Source organism: Oreochromis niloticus, linkage group LG8 (genome assembly GCF_001858045.2).
Source record: "Oreochromis niloticus isolate F11D_XX linkage group LG8, O_niloticus_UMD_NMBU, whole genome shotgun sequence".
In the NCBI taxonomy this organism is placed as follows: domain Eukaryota; kingdom Metazoa; phylum Chordata; class Actinopteri; order Cichliformes; family Cichlidae; genus Oreochromis; species Oreochromis niloticus.
The window spans coordinates 6,894,228-6,913,895 of NC_031973.2; the positions used below are offsets into that span (position 1 = coordinate 6,894,228).

General features: G+C 39.4%; 3 protein-coding genes across 5 annotated transcripts; 2 read left to right on the forward strand and 1 right to left on the reverse strand.

The window, feature by feature from the left end:
* The first annotated feature begins 981 nt into the window (after positions 1–981).
* Positions 982–17,645, forward strand: LOC100702601 (interferon a3). Of its 2 annotated transcripts, none has more exons than XM_025909990.1 (6): positions 982–1,139; positions 16,289–16,402; positions 16,497–16,580; positions 16,970–17,119; positions 17,261–17,359; positions 17,454–17,645. In XM_025909990.1, exons 2-6 carry the CDS (start codon positions 16,349–16,351, stop codon positions 17,547–17,549), a joined length of 483 nt encoding a protein of 160 aa, XP_025765775.1. In that variant the 5' UTR covers positions 982–1,139; positions 16,289–16,348; the 3' UTR covers positions 17,550–17,645. The 2 variants fall into 2 exon arrangements, with proteins under 2 accessions (XP_025765775.1, XP_019218246.1); XM_019362701.2 differs by lacking the exon at positions 982–1,139 and adding an exon at positions 15,885–16,005 and having other exon boundaries at positions 16,246–16,402; positions 17,454–17,607.
* On the forward strand, positions 2,195–3,694 carry LOC100696424 (interferon a3-like). Its single transcript, XM_005466659.4, has 5 exons — positions 2,195–2,529; positions 2,596–2,670; positions 3,100–3,249; positions 3,418–3,489; positions 3,590–3,694. Exons 1-5 carry the CDS (start codon positions 2,233–2,235, stop codon positions 3,686–3,688), a joined length of 693 nt encoding a protein of 230 aa, XP_005466716.4. The 5' UTR covers positions 2,195–2,232; the 3' UTR covers positions 3,689–3,694.
* On the reverse strand, positions 13,794–18,852 carry LOC109203266 (interferon a3). 2 transcript variants are annotated; one of them, XM_019362695.2, is made up of 6 exons: positions 18,512–18,852; positions 14,839–14,918; positions 14,653–14,736; positions 14,362–14,511; positions 14,180–14,263; positions 13,794–14,072 (listed from the first exon to the last, which is right to left on the reverse strand). In XM_019362695.2, exons 1-6 carry the CDS (start codon positions 18,759–18,761, stop codon positions 13,974–13,976), a joined length of 747 nt encoding a protein of 248 aa, XP_019218240.1. In that variant the 5' UTR covers positions 18,762–18,852; the 3' UTR covers positions 13,794–13,973. The 2 variants fall into 2 exon arrangements, with proteins under 2 accessions (XP_019218240.1, XP_019218241.1); XM_019362696.2 differs by lacking the exon at positions 18,512–18,852 and adding an exon at positions 15,740–15,847 and having other exon boundaries at positions 13,803–14,072.
* Between the last annotated feature and the right edge of the window lie 816 nt (positions 18,853–19,668).

Consider the following 19,668-nt stretch of genomic DNA (forward strand, 5'->3'; position numbering starts at 1 on the left):
ATGGGATGTCTTGATAAAACGAGCAGATATTTGAAGTTTACACACCTACATTCTCGCCTGAAAATATCTTAAAAGTGTATTTTGTGACCTAGAAACACGAATAAAAGACATATAAAACGAAGTGGTGTCCGCCATTGTTTAACTCGGCAGAGGGGTGCTATGAATTATGGGATATGGAGTTTTGTAACAAGCATACAGATTTTCAGCCGTACTACTCCCGGTATACCACTAGAGAGAGCCAACCCACCACAAATAAAGTCTGTTTCTATGGAAATTGGCCTAAATTTGCACTAAAATCTAAATATTTCAAAAACTATAAAAGTCATAAACACCAAAAGTGTATACCATACTAGTCCAGCTCCAGCCGCACAAAATGATCTAACATATGTAATCCTATTTTCAAAACTGTTTGGCAGAGAAGCGCGGGAAAATTTTCACTAAAATATTAATATTTAAAAAACTATAATAGTTATAAACACCAAAAGTCATAGCACACCATTCCTGATCCAGCCGCACAAAATGAGGTAACATATATGAAGCTTGTCTCAAACTGCGAGGCGAGTTTCGCTGCAAAATTTCAGGCGGAAACTGAAGAATAATAATAATAATAATAAATCCGACGAATAGTAATATGTGTGCCTCTTGTCATAGGCACACATAATAATAATAAATCCGAGGAATAGTAATATGTGTGCCTCTTGGCATAGGCACACATAACAAGTGTCACCTGGCAGTTTGCTGGCTTCCGCCGTGTGATTGGCAGAGGAACTTTGAACAGGTAGTAGGTGTGTGAGGTGAGGTCAGCGCTCTTCTGTGGGAAGTTCCAGAGACAATTAACTCACTCTGGTGCGAGTGGGTATGTTGTTCGTGTGAAGTTTTAATGGTGTTCAAGCTCTAGATCGACTGCGCGCGATCGATATTCTGTTGTTGTGATGCCTCTGCAGTTAATTTTTTCTTTTTGGTTGATTTATAATTTCTTTTGGTTAGTCCGTCCAGCCGTAAAGATTGTTATGAATGAAGGGCGGACTAACCTCTCTCGTTTTTATTTTTATCTTTCCGTTTATTTATTTGTGCCACTTCCCTTTTATAAATCCAGACTGCAGGTCACGCATATCGCTGATTCCCAGCTGTGCTGAGACCAGAACTGTTTGCAGTGCGTGCCCACTGGTAAATGGACTGTTGCAAATGGATTGCAGTGTCTCTAAACTGGGTGTGACGGTTTGCAGTGTAGTGTTATTTGCTCGCACCTTTGGTTTGATGGGTCTCATGTGCAGCTGGAATCTTAGTAAAATATGTTTTAAGTCCTGTCTGGGAATGAATGGGAAATGTATGTTTAATTGATGGAATAAATACATTATACATTTATCTCTTTGTCATTTTATTTGACACCTTAGTGCTCTGTTACATATTGTTGTAGACGCCACAAGACTTTCTGTTCTCCGTTCACAGCTCCTGCCCTGCTTTTCAAGACTTTTCATAACACACTGCAACTTATATGACCAGTAGGCTATATTTGGCTTTTTATTTATTTCAGAACCTGAAAAAACAAACTTAAATCACTCTATACTCTTTTCTTCTCTTCTTTATTCAACCCTACTTGAAACTGAAAGCAAACGTGCGTACGGTGCGTCAATGACGTTTGGTACACATCCGCTTTCATTCTATTTGATCATGAGTGACGAAAAACTGTGTTCGACGTTGGCTGTTTTCATTTTTTAACTTTTTTTTTTTTTTTTTTAAATAGAATAGAATAGAATAGAATAGAATATTCTTTATTGTCATTGCCACAAGTACAATGAAATTGAGAGATGTCTCTGATCAATGCAACATTCACAAAAATAAATACTTAAAAACTATGTTATAAAAAACCAAAAAAAACCAAAAGTTATGTTGTAAGTACTGTAGAAAAATTAAAATAAAATACAATCTTCTCATACAGTAAATGCACCCAAAGCAATCCAGGCCTAATGCCACATACAGTCACTTGACATACGTCCTAGGTGATATATCACTCAACAATCAAACACTCAGTCAAAACTGCCATTAATGCCTTGCTACCCGCAAAGAAGGTGAATACTGCCTGCAAAACATTACTGTAAATCTCCAACCTTCAACTTTCCAATATAAAATAATGTAAGAAAGAATTTCGCATAAACAAAATGAAAATGATGTTATAAATCTTGTTTTTTTTTTTTTGTTTTTTTTTTTTTTAACTTTCTACTTGATTAGAAAATGAAATTCTTGCACTCTGCTATAAATGAAGCGCTGGAGGTTTGCTCCATCAGAACACCAGGAGACCTGAGAGTTTGCTTCACACTAAGGAAATTTCTACATTTTTCAAAAATGATCAGCAGGATTTTCATCGCTTGCCTGTTTCTCGGGATGTACAGTACGGGCTCCTCGCTAAGTTGCAAATGGATTGTAAAACATCCAGGCAACAAAATGAGTCAATTCAGTCTGCACAACAAAATAGCTTTAGGTCAACTTCATATGATGGTGAGTGCACTTCTTTGCATAATGTTTAATATGGTATTGATTTAAATAGTTTGATTAGTTTCATGCATGTGATGTGTGTGCGTTTTGTGTGTGATGCAGATTACTAACACCACTAAAATTGAGCACAACGTGACGTTCCCTAATCAACTGTATCAACAGACGTCCAACGCAACAGTAAGTCATCCCCAACTTTTTACATAAAGTTGTTTCTTTTTTTGTAATGAAAGAACTGAAAGTGTCGTGATGGCAAATCTACAAAAGTTTCTCTTTACCTATATATAGACTATAGCTATTAAAAGGGTCGTAGGGATTCTCTCCCACAGAGCCAAGGGAGTTGTCTCTTATCATGACTCTGTCATAACTCCTGTGTATAAAAATGTATAATTCAAGGACAAAACACAACAACCTTATTTTCAAACATTTGTTATTGTGCAAACAAAGCTTTCCAGTCTCTGGAAAATTTTTCATAGCTGTGTGGATTCTTGTTCTTTGACTATTCAGACATCCATCTTGAAGTTTTGAACAAGTATTCCCATAGTGATCTCTTCTTCTTCTTCTTCTTCTTCTTCTTCTTCTTATTCTTCTTCTTCTTCTTCTCCCCAGGATGAGGATAAACTGGCTTTCGTAGTTCAGATTCTGAAGGAGGTGTTTGACCTGTTTGAGAAGAATCGCAGCTCTGCACCATGGGAGGAGAACACAGTGGAGAACTTTCTCAATATAGTCAACAAACAGGCTGAGAAGCTTCACTCCTGTGTAAACTCACCTTCATTACAATGAACACTGATATGGCATTTTTTAATTTTACAATGAATTCAGTCTCTATTATATATATTATATATCAGTCTCAGAAAAATGTGAATAAGTTAAAGTGGAGAATGATGTATTCAAATATATTTTGCTCTTTCCTTGTGGTTTATTTAGGTTGGAAGCCACAGCAATACGACACAGCTGACGCATTTCAAGGGGCTCTCAAATGAAACCCTAAAGGACAATGTAAGTCTGCATTATTTTTACTAAACCTATATTTCGATGTGAGAGATATTACACCTCTGGTGTTTTAATGATAATAATAATAATATTGTTGTGTCTGTAGGGTTACAGTGCTGAAGCCTGGGAGGAGATCAGGAACATAACACAAGCCCATCTGAGACAATGTGCGTCCCTGGTTGAAACTCTGGAAACTGCCCAATAAAACTTGTCTGTCGGATAAATTTTTAAAAATGTATTTGTATTTTTTAATTGGTTTAATTTATTTACTCTATTCATAATATTTACACTATTATTTATTTTTAATATTTGTGTATATTTATTTATTTATTTGATTTCTGAAACATTTCCATACAGTAAACTAGACATATTTCATGTTATTTTATATGTTAAAGTCAATAAATATTTTCTTACCTCACAAATTGAAATATGTTGACTTTTCTATTCCTGAAATATCCAGAACAATTGTTATGCACTTATTTTTAATGAGTACAATCAAACATAGAAACATTGTCCAGAATTATATAGAAAGACTGGTTTGATTCTTCACAAAAGCTCTGATACCTCATATGGAGTGAGTATGAGCACCAAGACCACTTTAAAAACTTTTGGGGGTTTTGAAACTCCCTTTTAAAAGGAAGAAACCCGGCCACCTCTCCCCGAACACCAAGGCATTCCCAGGTCAGCCTAGATATATAATCCCTCCAGCGTACGATGGATCTGCCCTGGTGCTTCATGCGGACAAAGCTCCTGCAGTGGTTGTATAAGGTTGAATGGCCCGTAGCAATTGGCCAGAAACCCCCAACTCCCAGAGCACATTCCACAGGACACTCTGAGGGACAAGGTCGAATGCCTTCTCCAAGTCCACAAGGCACATGTAGACTGGTTGGGCAAACTCCCTTGCACCCTCAAGTCGAGAGGATAAAAAGCTGGTCCAGGGTTCCACGACCAGGACGAAAACTGCATTGTTCCTCTTGTATCCAAAGTTCGACTAATGGACGGACTCTCCTTTCCAGCACCCTGGCATAGACTTTTCCAAGGAGGCTGAGGAATGTGATTCCCTATAGGTGGAACACATCCTTTGATCCCCCTTCTTAAAGACGGGAACCACCACCCCGGTCTGCCAATCCACAGGTACCGTGCCTGATCTCCACACAACATTGTAGAGGTATGTCAACCAAAACAGGCCTACAGCATCCAGAGCCTTCAGGAACTCAGGGTGAACCTCATCCACCCCCGAGGCTCTGCCACCAAGGAGTTGTTTAACTAGCTCAGTGACCTTACCCCTCCCTTCGTCCCCGACTCTGCCAGTGGGATTAAGTAGGTCCTCGAAGTATTCCGTCCACTTCCCAAAAATGTTGTCAGTTAAAGTCAGCAGTGCTCCACCTGCACTACACACAGTGCAGGTAGAGCATCGCTTTTCTCACCTGAGTTGCCGGACGGTTTGGCAGAATCTCTTCGAGGTAGTCCCAAAGGCTTTTTCCGTGGCCTGCCTGAACTCCTGCCACTGGGTTGTAAACTCTGCCGGAGGTGTGAGTTGAAGATCTTGCGGACCGGGGCCTCTCCTAGGCATTCCCAGCACACCCTCACTATACATTTAGGTGTGCCAGGTCTGTCCCAACATCCTCCCCCTTGTACACTGTGTGCTTTTTTATTCTAGTTCTTGAAAAAATTATTTTTTTTGTTTCTTAAGCCACTGAAATCGGACCTTTGAGACATTCAGCATTAAAAAGTAAATAACTCAAGGAATGAACCAGGGTTGTGTCTACACACAAGATTCAAAGAACCCATTTTAAATGGTATATTTAGGCACTTTGTTACTAGCACCTGTCACAACAAAGAAAGAAAGAAAAAATGATTTGTTTGCAGGTTTTTTTTAGTCGTATCTAAAAAAAAAAATGCCAATGATAACAGTATTTTCCATCAACAAGATGATTTCCAATGAGCTATCATCATCAAAAAACAAACAAACTACTAAACAAAAACCAAGCAAACAATAAGAAACATAAAAAATACAGTACAACCAATGAGAAATGGCGAAAGGAGTTAAAAGTCAATAACCGCTTATGCTGAATTACAAAGGAAATAACAGATAAAGTTGATCATAAAAAACAGACACATTGTTAAACTTTTTTTTTAATTTACAAACTGTGCTTTATGAAAAACTGACATAAGATAAGATAAGATAAGATAAGATAAGATAAGATAAGATAAGATAAGATGACCTTTATTAGTCCCACAGGTGGGAAATTTGTTTCGTTACAGCAAAAGTGCAAAGTTATGTAGCAGAAATTAGAAAACACTGGAATGCAATAAAATAAAATAAAATACCATATACAATAGAATAAAATAGAATAATATATACAATAGAATAAAATAGAATGCAAATGCTATATACAACTGAGTAAGAAAATACAAAAATACAACTTTGTCAGAGAAAGAATTGCACATATAGCAGTCTTATTGCACATGTGTGGATGTGTGTGTTTGATCAGCTGCAAAAGTCTTTATTGTGGAGTCTGACAGCAGTGGGGAGGAAAGACCTGCGAAATCTCTCCGTCCCGCACCGTGGGTGCCGCAGCCTGCCGCTGAAGGAGCTGCTCAGTGCTGTCACAGTCTCCTGCATGGGGTGGGAGATGTTGTCCAACAGGGATGACAGCTTAGCCGCCATTCTCCTGTCACTCACCACCTCCACTGGGTCCAGAGGGCATCCTAGAACAGAGCTGGCCCTTCGGATCAGCCTGTTCAGTCTCTTCCTGTCCCCAGCAGAGATGCTGCCGCCCAGCAGACCACACCATAAAAGATGGCTGAGGCCACCACAGAGTCATAGAAGGTCTTCAGGAGTGGGCCCTCCACTCCAAACGACCTGAGTCTCCGCAGCAGGTACAGCCTACTCTGCCCTTTCCTGTAGAAGGCGTCTGAGTTATGAGTCCAGTCCAGTTTGTTGTTCAGATGAACACCAAGGTACCTGTAGCTGTCCACAGCCTCAATGTCCATACCTTGGATGTTCAGTGGTTGCAGTGGAGGATGTTTGTGCCTGCGGAAGTCTACCACCAGCTCCTTGGTTTTACTGGCGTTGATCTGGAGGTAGTTAGAGTCAGTCCTCTGTACTCCTTGTCGTCCCCATCAGTGATGAGGCCGACTATTGCAGAGTCATCAGAGAACTTCTGCAGGAAGCACTGGGTGAAGTTGTGGGAGAAGTCTGCAGTGTAGATGGTGAAGAGGAATGGAGCCAGAACCGTTCCCTGTGGGGCCCCCGTACTGCAGACGACCCTGTCCGACACACAGCCCTGAGTCCTCACATACTGTGGTCGGTCGGTGAGGTAGTCCAAAATCCAGGTAGTGAGGTGATGGTCCACTCCTGAGTTCTCCAGCTTGTCCTTCAGGACCGAGGGAAGAATAGTGTTGAAGGCACTGGAGAAATCAAAGAACATGATTCTCACAGTGCTCCCAGCGGTCTCCAGGTGAGCGAGGGAACGATGTAGGAGGTGAATGACGGCATCATCTGCTCCAATGCCAGGTTGGTAGGCAAACTGAAGTGGGTCCAATGATGAGCTCACCAGGTGCCGAAGCTGAGCCAGGACCAGCCGCTCCAGGGTCTTCATCAGGTGGGATGTCAGAGCCACCGGCCTGTAGCTGCTGAGGTCCTTGGGGCGTGAAGTCTTTGGCACTGGTACAACACAGGAGGTTTTCCAGAGCTGTGGGACTCTCCCCAGCCTCAGGCTCAGGTTGAAGATGCGCTCCATCACCCCACACAGTTGGTCCGCGCAGGACCTGACGACCCTTGAGCTGATGCCATCTGGGCCCGCTGCCTTCTTGGCTTTAATCCTCCTCAGTTCCCTCCTAACCTGGGTGGTTGAGAGAGACAAGCTGGAGCCTTGTGTTGAGTGTGTATTGGATGCTGTTGTTGGGGGTGGGGAGGAGTGAGCAGGGTGAATAGAGGAGGTGTGAAGTGTCTGAGGTGTCAGAGGTGGAACAGCAGCAGTGGGGGTGGGTGAGTCTGCAGCCGATGTCGAAGACTGCCTCATGGCTGAATCAAATCTGTTGAAGAAATGATTCAGTTCATTTGCCCACCTCACATCCCTCCCAGGCAGAGAGTTCTGATGTTTGTGGCCCGAGATGGTTCTGAGGCCGCTCCAGACTTCACCAACGTTATTTTGCTGAAGCTGGTTCTCCATCTTCTGCCTGTAGCTGTCCTTCCCATTCCTTATCAGTCCCCTCAGCTCTTTCTGCACCCTTTTCAACTCCTCTTTGTCTTTGGATTTGAAGGCCCTCCTCTTCTGCTTGAGGACAGCTTTAATTTGTGGGGTAATCCAAGGTTTGTTGTTGGAGAAACACCGTACAGTCCTGGTAGGTACGGTGTTATCCACACAGAAATTAATATGGTCAGTAAATGATACAATTACTCCTCCAGTTTAGACATATTTGAGATTGTGTTTAAAACGCCCTCTGTCTCAATACATATGAAGAATAACGCATGGTGGAATGACCACAAAGTAAACGTTAGACTGATGCAGTACATGAGCACGATGCCTACACAAATACACAGTCATGTGTAAAGAACTGAAAAATGGTTGAAAAGTTTTTCCATATTAGGGCATTAAAAATAAATAAATACATTCATTAATATAATATAATATAATATAATGTAATATAATATAATAAACTGTCTTAATTGTGTCAATTTACTGATTGACTGACAGAAGAGTTACATCTTATATTATGGGTTTTCTTTTTAACCCATTAAAGAAGACTTTAATTCCTCTTTTGTGAACTTCCAAGCACTGTGGAGTTTTCCCTTTTTTTGTTTTGTTTTTTTGAGACGTTATTTTTGAGTTTAATTGGAATCGAAATCTGGTTAAAGGAACTTACAAGTTTCCCATTTTGATAATAAAAAGTAATATTAACAATAAATTCACTTTGTTTGTAAGAAGATAGACTCTTTTATTTAGTAAAATATATTTTCAAAATGTTCAGTTTGCTCATTATGAAGACAAAAATTTTCCAAAATCTTGATCAGCATAGAAAAACAATCACAAAAAACGACACAGCTGACGCATTTCAAGAGACTTTCAAATGAAACCTTAAAGGACAATGTAAGTCTGCATTATTTGTACTAAACCTGTATTTCGATATGACAGATATTACACCTCTGGTATTTTAATAATGATAATATTGTTGTGTCTGTAGGGTTACAGTGCTGAAGCCTGGGAGGAGATCAGGAACATAACAAGCCCATCTGAGACAATGCGCGTTCCTGGTTACATCTCTGGGAACTGCCCACTAAAACTTGTCTGTCGGATAAATTTTTAAAATGTATTTGTATTTCTTAATTGGTTTAATGTATTTATTGTATTCATAATATTTATACTATTGTTTTTATTTATTTATTTATTAGATTTCTGAAAATTTTCCATGAAATAAACTAGACATATTTCTTATTACTTTATATGTTAAAGTCAATAAATATTTTCTTATCTCACAAACTGAGATATGTTGACTTTTCTGTTCCTGAAATATCCAGAATAAGGGTTATGCACTAATTTTTAATGAGTACAATCAAAAAATATTGTCCAGATTTATATAAAAAGACCGGTTTGATTCTTCACAAAAGCTCTGATACCTCACGTGGAGTGAGTATGAGCACCAAGACCATGTTAAAGACTTTCTTTGGTTTTTAAAGTGGTGAGTTGTTCTCCAGCTTCCTTGAATATATCTTACATTTTTTTTCTTTCTACACTGTCTATCCATCCGTCTTCTTCCACTTATCCAGGGCCGAGTCGCTGGGCAGCAGTCTAAGCAGAGAAGGCCAGACCTCCCTCTCGCCGGCCAACTCTCCCTGAACACCAAGGCATTCCCAAGTCAGCTGAGAGCTATAATCCCTCGAGCGTGTCCTGGATCTTCGCTGATGCCTCATTCAATTCAATTCAGTTTTATTTATATAGCGCCAAATCACAACAACAGTCACCTCAAGCCGCTTTATATTGTACAGTAGATCCTACAATAATAGATACAGAGAAAAACCCAACAATCCTATGAGCCCCTATGAGCAAGCACTTTGGCGACAGTGGGAAGGAAAAACTCTTTTAACAGGAAGAAATCTCCAGCAGAACCAGGCTCAGGGAGGGGCGGGGCCATCTGCTGCGACAGGTTGGGGTGAAAGAAGGAAAACAGGATAAAGACATGCTGTGGAAGAGATTAATAGCAGGTGCGATTCAATGCAGAGAGGTCTATTAACACGTAGTGAGTAGGAGAGGTGACTGGAAAGGAAAAACTCAATGCATCATGGGAGTCCCCCGGCAGCCTATGTCTATTGCAGCATAACTAAGGGAGGATTCAGGGTCACCTGGTCCAGCCCTAACTATATGCTTTCGCAAAAAGGAACGTTTTAAGCCTGATCTTAAAAGTAGAGATAATGTCTGTCTCCCGAATCCAAACTGGAAGCTGGTTCCACAGAAGAGGGGCCTGAAAACTAAAGGCTCTCCCTCCCATTCTACTTTTAAATACTCCAGGAACAACAAGTAAGCCTGCAGTGCGAGAGCGAAGTGCTCTAATAGGGTGAAATGGTACTACAAGGTCATTAAGATAAGATGGGGCCTGATTATTCACGCTGTTCTCTTTATATTTGCTACCCCTGGGACAAATTTTCAGAAATCATAATATTTCTTTCCATTGTTATGCGGATGATATCCAAATCTACTTTCCACTGGATTTGGATCTTCAGTCCCCGCTATTGCCATTACTCAACTGTCTGTGTGATGTTAGAGACTGGCTACTGCACAACTCCCTCACTCTTAATGAAAACAAAACAGAAATTATCATCTTTGACAGTCACATGCCTTTGAATCAGCTATCGGAGACCTTAGGATCCTATGCCAGTCATCTATCGTCTACTGTCAGAAACCTTGGAGTAGTGCTGGATAGTTCCCTTAAATTAGATAAGCAAGTGGCTGCAGTGGTGAAAACCAGCTTCTACCAACTGCGCCAAATTTCTAAGGCAATGCCCTACCTACGACACAATGACCTTGAAAAGCTCATTCATGCTTTCATAACTTCAAGACTGGACTACTGTAACTCTCTTTATTTAGGTCTCCATCTTTCCCTTATCCAACGCCTGCAGTTAGTCCAGAACGCCGCAGCACGCCTTCTAAGCGGCACCAGAAGACATGACCATATCACACCCATCCTTGCCAACCTTCATTGGCTCCCTGTCAAATACCGTATCGTTTTTAAAATTCTTTTATACACTTTTAAAATTTTAAATAACCTGGCACCCAGTTATTTGATCGACCTCCTTAATCTATACGTCCCCACGAGAGCACTCAGATCCTCTAACCAGGGGCTCTTAATGCAACCAATGTCTCGACTGAAGACTAAGGGGGATCGTGCTTTTGCTTTTGCCGCACCAAAACTCTGGAACAGCTTGCCGTTTGATGTCCGTGCGTCGGAATCTATCCAATCCTTCAAATCACGGTTAAAAACCCATCTGTTTAAGCTTGCCTTCCAAACAACTTAGTTTTAACCTCTCCCTGGTTCATGCTTGCTGTCACGTCACCATTCTATAACTGTATTTCTTTGCTGTCAATTGTATTTTCTGCTCTTTTATTGCTGTAACCCGCAAATGCGGCTCATCTGTGAAGCACTTTGTTGTACTCGTGACTTTTAAATGTGCTATAGAAATAAAATTGAAATTGAAATTGAAATTGAAATTAAGATAAGATGGGGCCTGATTATTCAAGACCTTGTATGTGAGGAGCAGGATTTTGAATTCAATTCTGGATTTAACAGGAAGCCAATGAAGGGAAGCCAATACAGGAGAGATATGCTCTCTTTCTAGTCCCTGTCAGGACTCTTGCTGCAGCATTTTGGATTAATTGAAGGCTTTTCAAGGGAGCTTTTAGGACTTCCTGATAATAATGAATTACTGTAGTCCAGCCTAGAAGTAATAAATGCATGAACTAGTTTTTCAGCATCATCCCACATGTGGGACTAATAAAGGTTATCTTATCTTATCTTATCTTATCTTATCACTCCGAGGACAGGATATTTCTAATTTTAGAGATGTTGTGCAAATGGAAGAAGGCAGTCTTACATATTTGTTTAATATGTGCATTGAAGGATATGTCTTGGTCAAAAATGACTCCAAGGTTCCTCACAGCATTACTGGAGGCCAAGGTAATGCCATCCAGAGTAAGAATCTGGTTAGATACCATATTTCTAAGATTTTCAGGGCCGAGTACAATAACTTCAGTTTGATCTGAATTAAGAAGCAGAAAGTTAGCGGTCATCCAGGTCTTTATGTCTTTAAGACATTCCTGCAGTTTAACTAATTGGTGTGTGTTATCTGGCTTCATAGATAGAGCTGCGTGTCATCAGCATAGCAGTGAAAATGTATACCATGTCTTCTAATGATACTGCCTAAGGGAAGCATGTATAATGTAAACAGAATTGGTCCTATCACTGAACCCTGTGGAACACCATAGTTGACCTTAGTGTGTGAAGAGGACTGCTCTCCATTTACATGCACAAATTGGAGTCTATTAGATAGTCTTTTAGAGTCTATTAGATACATATGATACAACCCACTGCAGCGAAGTACCTGTAATACCTACAGCGTGCTCTCATAGAATATTATGGTCAACAGTATTGAACGCTGCACTGAGGTCTAACAGGACAAGCACAGTGACGAGTCCACTGTCAGAGGCTATAATGGAGACCTGGGGTTCTATTATCTTGTTTGTATTTTTATTAATTGATTGGGAATTTAAAAGTATAATAAAGAAATCACACATTAGTTCTTATGAATTCTTTATTAGGTTTATTTGATGTAGGATTAAATTGACAGCTTGTAAATGAGAAGAGACAAGGGGACTGGCCATCCTACCTGTGTCAGAAAAGAGCCGAAGTTAGAGCTGCTTACATTTAATCATTTGTCGATAACCTAAACATATGTGAAAAGAGAATTTGGAAAAGTACTCACCTATCCTGGTTGCTTCTTGCAGGATGTGGCGTAAAATAGTGAAAGCCGCTCAATCACCTGCTTAAGAGCTCCTGGAGCAGACCAGTGTGCCAGGTTAGGGGAGTATGGTTAAGAATGGTTTTAATTTAGATAGTAATGGTTGAAGCTTGAGTTATTGATTTGTTTATAGTGCGTGTTGGAAATATGTATATGTTTGTTATGTGCTCTAATGTTATTGTATGTTTGTTTGTGTGGAGGGTTATGTTTTCATTTTGATTAGCTAATCCCCATACTTGGGCTCGTCCGGATGCTCACCTGAATAGGTAGAGTATAAAAGGAAGCCACTTTGTTTTTAGTTGTTGGTGTTTGTGCTGTTAACATGTGCCTTCTTTAATAAAGTGCCAGTCCATGGATATATTTTATTCCAGTCTCGCGTCATATTATTGGAAGGAACCTATGACCGCCGGCCAAAACTGACAGAGGCTATAAGAAGATCATTTGTAACCTTCACTAAAGCTGTTTCTGTGCTGTGATGAGCTCTGAAACCTGACTGAAAGTCTTCAAATAAGCCATTCCTCTGCAGATGATCTGTTAGCTGTTTGACAACTACTCTTTCAAGGATTTTTGATATGAAAGGAAGGTTGGAGATTGGCCTATAATTAGCTAAGACTGATGGGTCTAGAGATGGCTTTTTAAGTAAAGGTTTAACTACAGCCAGCTTGAAGGCCTGTGATACATACATGCCGATTATTAGAGATAGGTTGATCAGATTTAAGATTGAAGCATTAATTAATGGCAGTAATTCTTTAAACAGTTTTGTAGGAATGGGGTCTAAAATACACGTTGATGGTTTGGAGGAAGTAATTATTGAAGTTAACTCAGAAAGATCAATTGGAGAAAAAGAGTCTAAATGAATATCAATGGTATTTAAAGTAGCTGTAGATAATATTACGCCTGTGAGACGATTCTTGGTAATTTTTTCTCTAGTGATTAAAATTTTATTTGAGAAGATGTACATGAAGTCATTACTTGTTAATGTTAAAGGGATGGTTGGCTCAACAGTGCTCTGACTTTTTGTCAGCCTGGCTACAGTGCTGAAGAGTAACTTAGGGTTGTTCTGATTTTCTTTAATCAGTGACGAATAGTAAGATGTTCTGGCTTTACGGAGGGCTTTCTTATAAAGCAACAAACTATTTCTCCAGGCTAAATGATCATCTTCTAATTGCAATCATAATCTGGTTAAAGGAACTTACAAGCTCCCCATTTTGATAATAAAAATGTAATATAAACAATAAATTCACTTTGTTTGTACGAAGATAGACTCGTTTATTTAATAAAAATATATTTTAAAAAAATGTTCATTTTGCTCATTATGAAGACAAAATTTTTACAAAATCTTGATCAGCATAGAAAAACAATCAAAACAAAAATAAATATACAAACAACCAAGTAAATAAATAAATAAATAAAATAAATAGACAAGCAATTAGAAGAACACAGCCGTCATCACAGACATGACAACAGACAGGTTTTAGTGGGCAGTGTGCAGAGACGAAGCCAGCTGTTCTGCTCTCATTAGATGGGCTTTGGTTTCCTTCCTGATCACCTCCCAGGCTTCAGCACTGTGACCCTACAGAAATACCAATATTAGTATTATTATTACTGAAATAAGTTATTCCATCTATTTATCTTAAGAATGATCTAAACCACAAATTAATGAGAATGATGTGATCTTACCATTTCCTTTAAGATATGATGTGAGAGTCTCTTAAAATACATGTGCAGCTTTGTGGTTTTCATCTTGTGACCGTGGCTCCCAATCTAATTTAATTACAAGCAAAATTACAATTAAGAATATGTCATGTCATGTAAAGTATCATATTCGAATGTACTAAAAACCCAACTGAAAGTGAACTTACACAGGAGTGAAGCTCTTTAGCCTGTTTGTTGACAATATTGAGAAAGTTCCTCACTGTGCCGTCCTCCCATGATGCAGAGCTGTGATCCTCCTCAAACAGGACAGCCACCTCCTCCAGAACCTGAACTGTGAAAACCAGTTTATCCTCAGCCTGGAAGAAGAAGATCAAACACAGACCACTTTAGAAATGCTTTAATAATAATAAGAGTAGATTTAAAAGACACAATTAACCTGTCATAAGAGAAAATTATCTTTTTTTTCTTTCAATATTCAAAAGCTGAGGTTCACTTACTGATGATTTGGAAACCTGGCGGTACAGGTGATTAGGGAAGGCCACGGTGACCTCCACTTCAGTGGTGTTAGTGACGTTTTTAGCCTGAAACACATTGAGTGTTTTAGTCATCAGATGCTAAAGTGAAATAATTCTAAAAGTATTTAAATAACGAATCAACTAATATTAAAACATTAAAACACTTACCATGGTATCAAGTAGATTCAGAGTTTCTTCGTTGTGCTGTCTGAATTTATGATCCATCCATCTGCAGCTTAGCGAGGAGCCTTCAGTGGACAGAGCAAGAAACAGGCAAGCAAAGAGAATCCTGTTCAGCATTTTTAAAAGGTATAAACTTCCTTTGTATGAAGCAAATGTCTCCCGGTGTTCTGATGGAGCAGACCTGCAGCGCCGCATTTATAGCAGAGCGAAAATATTTCATTTTCTATATACCTGGGAAACCCGCAGGTGGATAAGATATCCGAAGTTATAAGGGTTAAAAGTTAGTTGACATCATTATGAGGATTCCTGGAGATACACATCCATTTGAACACCTAAGAAACATGACGACAAACACAACTCACGACTGATGATTTTATTTGTAACCATAACGTGTATAGGTTTACCTTTTGATACTAAACATTTAATGTGTTACAGGGATATTAATGCTGCTTTGAGGACATTTAAGTCTATTATGTCAAGAAACGGGCATGTGGCAGGCAGAGAGTGGACCCACATGCATGAATAGGTGACGAAACAAAACTGAACAGATCACAGGTCAGACATATGTTAACGATAACGTCATTGCAAGTACTACAGGTGCTGGATTGCTTTTCTTGTTTTGTTTTTTTTTTGTTTTGCTGAGGGGGGCTTTTTTCAATTATTTTTATTTCAGACTCATTCAGAATCGGAGCAGATGAAGACTCCTGGTTTGCCCTCCACTATTGGTCACATGAGGCCAACACAAATACATCACAACTGATTTACAAGTACAGCAGAAGTGCAAGCTGTTTAATAATGAACAAACTACTAAAAAAGCTAAATGCAGGCCACATGAAATGATGCAATGATGCAATGAACCAAGGTAAATACACCTGCTCATCCATACCTGCGCCCATTCTTCACCCACGTGGCAGCCGCTTTCATTTTCCTCGGTAAAGAGAAAACAAATACCCAAAGTGGAAGCTGTAATTTACGAGTATCACCTATAGGCGGCGTAGAGTTTCTATTTGTAACAAGTGTCACCTGGCAGTTTGCTGGCTTCTGCCGTGTGATTGGCAGAGGAACTTTGAACAGGTAGTGGGTGTGTGAGGTGAGGTCAGCGCTCTTCTGTGGGAAGTTCCAGAGACAATTAACTCACTCTGGTGCGAGTGGGTATGTTGTTCGTGTGAAGTTTTAATGGTGTTCAAGCTCTAGATCGACTGCGCGCGATCGATATTCTGTTGTTGTGATGCCTCTGCAGTTAATTTTTTCTTTTTGGTTGATTTGTAATTTCTTTTGGTTAGTCCGTCCAGCCGTAAAGATTGTTATGAATGAAGGGCGGACTAACCTCTCTCGTTTTTATTTTTATCTTTCCGTTTATTTATTTGTGCCACTTCCCTTTTATAAATCCAGACTGCAGGTCACGCATATCGCTGATTCCCAGCTGTGCTGAGACCAGAACTGTTTGCAGTGCGTGCCCACTGGTAAATGGATTGTAAAACATCCAGACAACAACATGAGTCAATTCAGTCTGTACAACGAAATAGCTTTAGGTCGACTTCATATGATGGTGAGAGCACTTCTTTGCATAATGTTTAATGTGGTATTGATTTAAATAGTTTGATTAGTTTCATGCATGTGATGTGTGTGCGTGTGTGATGCAGATTACTAACACCACTAAGGATGCTGAAATTGAGCACAACGTAGCTTTCCCTAATCGACTGTATCGCCAGACGTCCAAAGCAACAGTAAGTCATCCCTAACTTTTTACATAAAGTTGTTTCTTTTTTTGTTGGAAGAACTGAAGGTGTCGTGATGGCAAATCTACAAAAGTTTGTCTTTACCTATATATAGACTATAGCTATTAAAAGGGTCGTAGGGATTCTCTCCCACAGAGCCAATGGAGTTGTCTATTATCATGACTCTGTCATAACTCCTGTGTATAATTCAAGGACAAAAATACAAAGAACTCATTTTCAACCATTTATTCCTGTGCAAACTAAGATATATCTGGGGAAATTTTCATTGCTGTGTGGATTCATGTTCTTTGACTTTCTAAGCCATCCATCTTCAAGTGTCACAAAAGTATTCCTATAGTAATCTCTTCTTCTTCTTCTTCTTCTTCTTCTTCTTCCAGGCTGAGGATAAACTGGCTTTCACAATTCAGATTCTGAATGACCTGTTTGCCCTGTTTAAGAAGAATCGCAGCTCTGCACCATGGGAGGAGAACACAGTGGAGAACTTTCTCAATATTGTGAACAAACAGACTGAAGAGCTTCGCTCCTGTGTAAGTTCACTTTCATTCGTTTTTGTAATTTTACGATGAATTCAGTCTCTATTATGTAAAAGACCTGACAACTGTGAATAAGTTAAAGTGGTGAATGATTTATTTAAATATATTTTGTTTTATTTCTCTTGATTTACTTAGATTGGAAGCCACAGCAATACGACACAGAAGGGGCAACAGCTGTCTTTTAGGAGAGAAATGTATTTCGAGAGACTCTTAAATGAAATCCTAAAGAAAAATGTAAGCCTGCATTATTTTTACTGAGCCTGTATTTAGATATGACAGATATTTCACCTCTGGTATTTTAATAATGATAATATTGTTTTGTCTGTAGGGTTACAGTGCTGAAGCCTGGGAGAAGATCAGGAACATAACACAAGCCCATCTGAGACAATGTGAATTTCTCATATCTCCGAGAACTGCCCACTGAAAGTTTTCTCTCGGATACATATTTTTAAAAAGTATTTTTTAATTTATTGTTAAATTATATCTTAGTTGGTTTAATTTATTTATTGTATTTATGATATTTACACTATTATTTATTTTTAATATTTGTGTATTATTCATTTATTTGTTTTGTAAATTTTCATTAAAATAAACTATTTCATATTATTTTATATGTTACATTGAATAATTATTATCTTATTTCACAAACTGAAATATGTTGACCTTTCTATTCCTGAAATATCCAGAATAAGGGTTATGCATTTATTTTTAATGAGTACAATCAAACATTAGAAACATTGTCCAGATTTATAAAGAAAGGAGTTTGATCCTTCACAAACGCTCTTATAACATAGAAAGCAGAAGTACTGATACCTCATATGGAGTGAGTTTGAGCACCAAGACCTGCCGGATAAATTTTTAAAAGTGTATTTGTATTTTTTAATTGGTTTAATTTATTTACTCTATTCATAATATTTACACTATTATTTATTTTTAATATTTGTGTATATTTATTTATTTATTGATTTCTGAAAAATTTCCATACAGTAAACTAGACATATTTCATATTATTTTATATGTTAAAGTCAATAAATATATTCTTACCTCACAAATTGAAATATGTTGACTTGACTCTATTCCTGAAATATCCAGAATAATTATTATGCACTTATTTTTAATGAGTACAATCAAACAGGGGAGCAATGGCGCCTGTGTTTGGCTTTGCCGCTGCTACAGCTCGTTGGAGGCGACAGTATAGTTTTTCACTGTCGTCACTTGTCGTTTACAATATAATTTTTGCTCTTTTGTATTCTGACTTTGCTTCTGCTGCTTTAACTTATAATCGGGATACACTTTTAAACATCGAAGACTCAATGGAGAGCTACTGTGACAGCTGGGACAGCTACAGAAAAACTTTTCCTCCTCCTCCTCTGGTATGTTCCTCACCTGAGTGCGTGCTACTGTGCACAACCCGCGACATTTCCACCCTCAAGAGACGAAAAAGGGGAACGAGGGCCGGCGTCCAGGTGAAAAGGAGAAGGTACCGGAGGCTAGCTGCTTGGCTGTGGGGTGACTCTCGGTGCCTGCGACCAGTTCCTCTCCTGTCGTTTGCTGGGGATGTTACGCCGCCGCTGCCGCCTGGGACCCGAGCCCCATGGCTCGAAAGCAGTTTGCTCACTCTGTGTCCGTCATCCATTTTCCGTTTTGCTGGTGACAGCTACGTCTGCTCATCGATCAAGGTTTTTCCCAACTCTGGAGTCGCCGCCCTGCCCGGCAGGTCCACAGGTGTCTAATTCAAGCGCCGCCGCAGTCAGCTGTAGATTTCGCAGATAAACCGTCATCAATTCGGTTCGCCCTGCTTAACGTTCGCTCTATAACGAACAAATCATTTATTCTAAATGATCTTTTTATTAAAGAGTCTCTAGATTTTATGTGTCTGACTGAGACGTGGCAGCAAAATAAGGATTATGTCCACTTGAATGAAATCTGCCCGTCTGGCTGTTCTGTCATTGGAACTCCGCGTCTGTCAGGACGTGGTGGAGGACTCGCTGTTGTTTACCAGGAAAGACTCACATGCAATCTGATGACCTCGGACTTCTTTTCTTCATTTGAGTCACAGATGATGAAGGTCGGTTCTCTGAAAACCTTTTACTGTATTTTAATCTATCGACCTCCTGGACCTGCTGGGGTCTTTCTAACTGAATTTAACGACCTTCTGACATCGATCATTAAATTGGAGAAGGTTGTAATATTGGGAGACTTCCACCTTCATATTGATGACGCTTCCTGTAACACTGCTGCTGAGCTCATCACTATCACTGAGTCTTTTAACTTTATGCAGCATGTGTCTGGCCCCACACATACAAAGGGCCACACACTGGACCTTGTTTTCTCCCTGGGTTTAAATATACATGATGTATGTGTGGAGGATGTCCATGTGAGTGACCATAGCTGCATATTCTTTAATTTGTCATTTTACGTGGATCCTTCACCTCCTAAATTGATGATCCAAAGGCGGATTATAAACCAGGATGCTGCTGGAAGGTTCTCTGCCATGTTTGACCCTCGCATGGCTCAGAATGATATGGATTCACTTATTTTGT